The 7,852-nt window shown below is 47.4% G+C and overlaps 1 protein-coding gene across 1 annotated transcript in view; it reads left to right on the forward strand.

Annotated features, from left to right (window-relative positions):
- LOC139050131 (uncharacterized) overlaps positions 1–7,611 on the forward strand; it is a 54,628-nt gene extending 47,017 nt beyond the window's left edge. Inside the window, exons 12-14 of the mRNA XM_070526343.1 lie at positions 3,034–3,165; positions 6,300–6,463; positions 7,503–7,611. Of these exons, the coding sequence (XP_070382444.1) occupies positions 3,034–3,165; positions 6,300–6,463; positions 7,503–7,611 (405 nt within the window). The remainder of the gene's footprint in view (positions 1–3,033; positions 3,166–6,299; positions 6,464–7,502) is intronic.
- Positions 7,612–7,852: the final 241 nt, after the last annotated feature.

The following is a 7,852-nucleotide window of genomic DNA, read 5'->3' on the forward strand; positions in this document are numbered from 1 at the left end:
TGGCTCTTTGGTGGTTGTGAAGTCTCACTGCTTGCTGTGATCTTGCCAAATGAAAGGGGCGAAAAAGGTTTGTGTCAAGACTGACAAGCAGCAACTGCTCGAGCAGCAATAACAAAAATTAAATGTAACTAACAAAAAGAAAAGGACGTCAGCAGGTTTCGAACTTCAGTGCTCCTACGTAGGAGTCGGAAGATTCTACCCATAAGCTAAAGAAGCACGCCTGTAGCCTCGGGCTGTATTTGTCCTATGAGTCTGCGACTTCCGATTGTTAAAGCACCTCTCGTACGATTTTTGCTTATTTTGGCGTTTGCGAAGACCAGGCTTTGCGCATTCTCGGAATCTTCAACTCTAACCGTTTATTTACAACGTATTTAATGCTTACAGTCACTTGCAAGCGCCTCTTTCGTCAGAAGAGAGAGCATTCAGCCGCGCTGAAATCGATTGCCATCGAAGCAATCGCTACTACTCGTACATTCTCCCGTGATACGGCAGTGATCTGCCTGCCTTAGCTGCTATTTTAAGTGGCCGAAGCAGCAACAAAGTATAAGTTTCTATGGACAATCGCCGAGTATGCGTTTAAATGTGCGCAGAAGCGCTACGTTTCGCACGACACCATATATTACACACACGCCCTACAAATAACGAAGTTTTCATTAATGGTTTGCTTAGTGACATAATTTTACGGCGCATTTTTCCTGGCGAAGACTCTAGAGGGAACTGCGTATAAGTGACAAAGCAAGCGATACAAGTTTCATGTATGTTTCTAAGAGAAACTGAAGGCCACGAGCGATCAACTGTTATGCCCAAATTTGCGCTTTCCCGCTGCGGGTTTGTTGACGTTTCAGTAAACGCGCGGTTCGGAGTTCAGGCTTCGACGTACTTGCAACAACAACACGGATGGTTTGCCACTATTCACTGAAGCAAATCGCCAGCACTTCTATGCTTCACCGCAAATTGTAGTTTGGCGAGGACAACCCGAAAACGCATGCGAACAAATAAAAATAAAAATGTCGCTACTGCCGCCAGCGAGGCTTTAAAGCTTTTAAAATTGACGACTGCGCAATATTTAGCGTTGTGACATCATTTTTTGTGAACCACATGAAAAATTCTAGCTATGCATGGCTGCGTATACGTTTACTCTGCGGTACAACTGCACAAGTGACCAGCTCCAAACTCATTTTGCCGTTGTAGTGATGGCGAAGAACCACACTGTCAAAACAGTGAGCCATTAAATTTTTATTGGGTAAGCTCGTGCCTAGAAAAACAAGGAGCACTCAAACCCACAATAGCGACGAGCATAGTCACCGGCCGTCGAAATCTTATCGGTACGGGTCAAGGATGCGTATAACTCATCGTACAACCAAGCCTAATTGCTGTTGTTGTTGTTTGGGGGCGTTCCGGAATGTACGCCACAATTCGATAAGGTTGGCAACACTACACAAGATCCACAACAACGCTCAAAACGTTCTGTCCCTTGTTATTCGGCAGAAGATGTGCAGAAGGAGATTGGAAATGTAACGTATCAATGTCGTAGCGGTTCATCCACAAGAAACGTAACCATTAAAACAATCCAAGCAATTAGCTGGGAGGCTTCTTATACACAGTCGGAAAAATTATGGAATCGTAGCTAGGTCTGCACGACTTTTGCGATTACCGCCGACAGTGGCGGCTATGCAAATGTGTGTGCGCACGGGAGTCCCAGTCACCGTACAGTGCCGTCGTACCTGAAAAGCTTGAAGAAGCTTGAAGGTAGCATACTCGTGGCGGTCGCTAATTCTTACTAAACGATATAACGTGTATGGCTGGACGTGTGCGCTTACCTCTGCCTACGAACCAAGCGGATCTGCGTTTGGTGCGGCGCTCACGAAAGTGGGCCCACGCTGGGAATCTGCAGAAATGCGCCGGTTCGTGCGCCTTTGCCGTGCGCCTTCACACTACATACGACGCAACAAACTTCCATGGATTTGGTAGAACACGGCATTTTCGCACGCAGTACAAACGAAGCGAAAAAAACACGCCGCGCAAAGCGGTGACACAGCCTCCGGGCCCTAACCGTAGTCATCATCATCAGCCTGGTTATGCCCACTGCAGGGCAAAGGCCTCTCCCATATTTCTCCAACGAACCCGGTCATGTACTAATTGTGGCCACGCCGTCCCTGCAAACTTCTTAATCTCATCCGCCCACCTAACTTTCTGCCGCCCCCTGCTACGCTTCCCTTCCCTTGGAATCCAGTCCGTAACCCTTAATGACCATCGGTTATCTTCCCTCCTCATTACATGTCCTGCCCATGCCCATTTCTTTTTCTTGATTTCAACTAAGATGTCATTAACTCGCGTTTGTTCCCTTACCCAATCTGCTCTTTTCTTATCCTAACCTAACCGTAGTCGCCCCAGCCTATTCCGCGAGATGTCGCCACCTGTTCAGCTGTCCAGTGCTAATATCTCATTTTTTCACTAAAGCCCCTTAGATTTCGTAAATTAGCGGCACGCTTGGAAGAATGCCACCTCCTCCTCGCGCGTTCTGGCCGAGGCCGACGCCGCGTCGCTATTGGCCTAATAGCATTACATGGGCCCTCGCGCCATGCATCGGCGCCACTTTTGCTCGAGAAGCGTCTACGGAGTGGCGAGGAGCGCATGTTGGCGCCGTTGCTACGCTTGAGCAGTGTAGGCGGCGCCACGGTCGAGGAGGGAGCGTGAAAGAGAGGAAAAACGACGAGGAAGGAAGGCGCAGGAGGAGAGTGTCGCTACTTTACGATGTTCGAGGGGTTTCTTTTCACGGACCTGTTACGCCATCTAGTAATATTTTACGGAAACCGAAACCAGGTTAGATAGCCAACAAACCTGCGAAAGCTGTGCATAAGAGCGCGCGGACTGCGTGGAAGCCATGCCATTTTAGTTTCCTCTCCTTCCTTTCTTTTAATATTGCGCATTAAAATAAATAAATCGATGCTGTAGTCTAGTAGGCGTCGAGCCACAATTCTCAGTACGTTCGCTCTGCCTTAGTTGCCTTTCTCCCTCTCCACTGTCTTCCAGGTGTGCGGCAACACAAGTTTTAATTACACAAACACCTTCGAGTACAGAGATCGTTATGCTTGCGGATACGCCTATGACAAGAATCACGGATTCACGGTATCCTTCGAGACAAATGAATCACTCAAAATAAAGGTGAGCTTCTAATGCCGTGCTATCGACGACACTCCGGAATCCTCGCATTCTTACCGCGCACCGCACTGCTATTAAGAATCGCAACTTAGCTTCATGCAGTGCTAAAAAATTAACACCTTTAAAGCGTAATGCGGGTGCAAATTATTTTACAGCGTACTGTGGTAACACTATACACACATAAAAAAAAAGAAAAAAAAAAGGCTGCTGACCTATGCAACCTTGAAGAATGACAGCCTATTTTCCTGAATGGTGGTTTTTAGGAACGTAAGCATTTTTATTCCTTGCCGATGAGGAAACCTGTCCCGTCCGTCCGTCCGTCCGTCCGTCCGTCCGTCACGTCAGACGCTCGCTTTCGAGATATGGCCCGCAGCAGCGAACGAAGCGACCTTGGTGCTGCTCCAGGCTTCAAGGAGAACTAAGCGCCGAGAACACAGTGCACACGAAGCTATCAGCACTAGGCGCACTCTGTGCTCATTGCAGATAGCTTTCGAGACACGGCCCACGATGCAGCGCCATACGCAGCCGCCCCCGGAATACGGTTGATCACGGTTGATAACGCCTCGCATCGAGAGAAAGCAACGTCATCGACCACGCCTACGTACGAGGTCTACCAAACGTGATACTATTCAATTACCTCACGAACTACAGTACGCATGGGCAAGAGCTCATCTTCCACGAAGCAGCGGCACCATCTAAACGCACCATCACACAACATGGTTTAACATTGCTACTACTCGCTTTTTGTTCGCCATCTCATGCTGGTCTCAGTTAACACGTAAGTGTTGCAAGCGTGCTTCTCCCTTCGCGATGCCTCGGCAGTGTTTGTCGCAGTTATACCAAGCAGTGCAACATACGACAAAAGAGCAGGACATTGGTAGCAATTGGTGACGCATCATTTAGATAACTCCCGCAGGAAATTCTGCGAGTAATTTATGTTTTTTTCGAGAGCTTGCATTAAGAACGTCAGTTGAACGTCAGAAACATAAATCTTTGCGCGTTAAGGGGTTTACTACAATGTTCTCATACCGGGACTTCAAAATTAAGCTTTAGGATTTTCTTAAAATTAGGCTCTGGGAGGCACGCGAGTACCACCTGTAAAAATAAGTTATGCGGCCAGGGGGACAAAAAATGAGATGATAATTGTCGCTGTCAGCAGCCCAATTACATAAAATTGAATAATTAACATTTTGTTGACTGCACTAAGTGGGTATGTTTGTATTGAAATGTTAGAGGCAGTCGTGTTTCTACGCAGTAAAAGTTAGAATTCTTCTAGCGTGTCTGTGCTCCGAAATATCGGACCCCAAATTTTAATTTTCGTTCGCGTGATACGAGTGCAACATAGTGGGGATCGGCGCAAATCTCCTCCCTGATGTGACGCGGTTGTTGCGTGCGGCGTTCTGTCTGACAACACTGCGGAGGCATAGCCAGAGATGACAACTGTTCCCCTTTGCGTACATTGCAGCGCCGCGTGCGCCATCAATATCTGTACAGACGGCCCATGCCTTCGTGCGCGCTGTGTGTTCGTCGTTCTTGCATTAAGGGGTAGACCGCACGAAGGTCACTTCGCTCGCTGCTGCTGACGCGTTGCTGACACCAGCGTTTTGACATCGAGTGTCATGTGTTTATGTTTGCTCGTGCATGCTGGCACCATACGCTTGTAAATTCACTTAGCAAGTGAACGTATCCAAGTTTATACGGCCGATAAAACTACAATACTTCGTATAGCTGTGCACTAATTAAAAAAAACTTGTGCCGCTTTCCGGCACAAATCTCAAGACATGTGACCTTTCGACAGCCAATTAGAGAGTCAACATGGTGAACAATGGCGGCCGTGCAGCCGCCTAACGTGTCGAGAATAGAGCCCCTCTGTTCTATCTCAACAAAAATGTGTGCGAAAAAGAGGTAGACGAGAAAGAAACGACAAACCCCCGGTTCTCTCTTATTTGAAAGCGAGAAGAGATGACGGCCCGAACTGTGGCAGAGGCACCGCTGTTCTCGTTTCATTTGAAGCCGACGACACGTACGGTTTCACTGCACTGTGCGATAATACTCGCCCTGTAGTGACTACACTGCGATATTGTAGCTTCTGCTTTCCTTGACAAGTTCAGGAATCCGGGACATAGACTACTGAGGCGAAGCCGACTATGGGGCGACGCGGTCGGCGTAACTCTGCGGGAAGCATTCTTTTAAATTTAAAAGCATTGCGCTGCGATTCCATTCCACGAGACATTGACTGTTGAGCAATGCCTCGTGGAATGGAATCTTCACCCAATGCTTACGGATGTGTGGCGCTGTTTAGTGCTTTTAGATAATAAGGAAAAGAATGCGTCGGATGACTGCAAAATGAAAGCAATGCACAATGGCAATGAGAAAGAAAATCATCTTACTTGTATATTTGAAATTTTAGCTGAGCCACGCTGGACTGTTTTAAATCCTTATACTCTTTCTGACGTTAACAGAGACATATCTGGGAACTCCTGGGAAGAGGGATAAATATAGAGGGATGACAGGCATGTCTTAGCTGATTGAATAACTACTTACCTGAGTATCATGTAGTCTAGCCTCTCAGGCCATGAGCCCAGGTAAAATTAAACACATCAGTTCAAACAGTATATTGTGTAATCACCAAAGTATGGAGCTTCTATTTTAATCGTTCAATGTGAATTTTATTACAAAAATGACAGTTACAAAAAATTATATTCGTGATGGTTGCGGCAAGGGAAGCGATATCAGCTACACCCGTAATTATCTAATCATCTTGTGGATATCCCAGGCTTTCAGGCTGCTATAGAACACACACAACGCGGAAAATATTGCTTGACTTGCATATTGCCCGGAGCAAAGCATGACCTAGCATTCTCGACAGGAAAGTAGCGAGCGTAGCGTTTTCAAGAAAGGAAACGCAAGCAAGACAGATGGCGATTATTGTTGTGTGGCAGATATACACTCCAAAGGGTGTCCATTTGTTTGAGGGTGTAATAATGACTGGACGGCGCGCGCTGCAGCTTCGGTTATCCTTCGGCCACGCGCTCCGCTCTTCGCGTTTCGTTTGGCGCCGAATGGTGTACCTCATGTTGTAAATGGACGCCTTTTGAGCTCAGTGACTCTTTCTGTCCTCACGCGGCCGCTCGCAGTTCTGCTACGTTTTCGACAACAACACGGACCTACTGGTTGGGGTCGCCGCCTACGACGTGAACTACGACGCCGCGCCCAAGAACTGCACGTCATTCGAGGGCCCCCCCTGGTCGCGGCTGCTTGTTGTCGACAAGATTCGCAAGATTCTCAACGTTACTGGCTCGTACGCACCGGGGGTATTTTACACAAACTGCAGATCTGGTGCGTCCGTTGCGCGTACCATGCCCCTTTGGTCATGCCTCTCTCAGCTATAGAATTGTATGCACAGATGCCCTCTTCTTTTGTTGTTATACAACAATTTAGGCTGTAATTGATCCTTCTATTTCATCTTTCACTGTAAGCAACTTCCTTGTGTAGGTATCATGGCACTGAGCGAAGACAAATACAGTGAATAACTATGAATGTAATGAATTAACGCATCGAGAACGCTACATGTTGCTTGCTTGCCTCTAAGCTAATAATCTCGATGCACGTAAGTTCTGCTCACCTATTGAACCTATACAGTACGAGATTAGGAAAATTACGTGTACAGTAAGTACAGTGGTCTGAAAGTAAGTACATAGTAAGTAGATATAAAGTAGATAGGTTCCAAAATAGCCGGAACATTTTTTACTAATGCACTTCACTTATTTATTGAAACCCAGGTGAAGCGATATTGTCACGTGGTTAGTGACGTTAAAGAACACAGTAGCAACGCCGTGAAATACAAAACAAGCTTTTATTGGGCGAACATGTGTCCACAACACAGGCTACACTTAAAGCACAGCGAGAGCGGCGAACACAGTCGGCGATCCTCGAAAATCTGCTCAGCGGGTCAAACGCGTCGGCTTTCATAGATCAGTCGTCGAATGTTCCAGAGTAATCGCTGGGACCCACATGCCTTCCACAAAGTTCTTTGCCATTCGCGTGGCGCATACATTCAATCAGTTTACACAAGGTTCGGCGACAATAGACAGCGGATAGAAGCATCGATAACATTCTAGAAACTTCCGATAAATTTAGCCGCGTCCTGCGCTGAGCGATAACATTTCGTGGGTGGTAAAAGCGCTCACCCGTAAAAGATAAACCAGTTCACGTGTCAATATTAGGAGTGGAAGGGAGACTTCTTTTTTTTCTTGTTTTTACCTTAGAGGCATACGTCTCTGTGTGGCTGCTGAGAAAAAGCAGTGACTAATCTGGGTTCTTCTGCTTTTTTTTTGCAGCACTCGAGAACCGAAGACGACCAGGAAGGTAGCTGCTCCGTGGTCGTTTCCACCCGTGCGCGTCACCCAGACTCCGTTCAACTTATCAATAAAAACAATTACTGCCTGAAGCAATTTGTGTAGTGCGTGTGTGCGTGTGTGCGTGTGTGCGTGCGTGTGTGTGTGCGTGCGTGTGTGTGTGTGTGTGTGTGTGTGTGTGTGTGTGTGTGTGTGCGTGCGTGCGCTTGCAGAAGTGTGGACAAGCGTGCAGCTTAGAAACCCTAGAAATAACCCGCCGTGGTTGCTCAGTCGCTGTGGTGTTGGGCTGCGGAGCACGAGGTCGCGGGATCGAATCACGGCCACGGCGGCCA

Source organism: Dermacentor albipictus, chromosome 9 (genome assembly GCF_038994185.2).
Source record: "Dermacentor albipictus isolate Rhodes 1998 colony chromosome 9, USDA_Dalb.pri_finalv2, whole genome shotgun sequence".
Classification (NCBI taxonomy): domain Eukaryota; kingdom Metazoa; phylum Arthropoda; class Arachnida; order Ixodida; family Ixodidae; genus Dermacentor; species Dermacentor albipictus.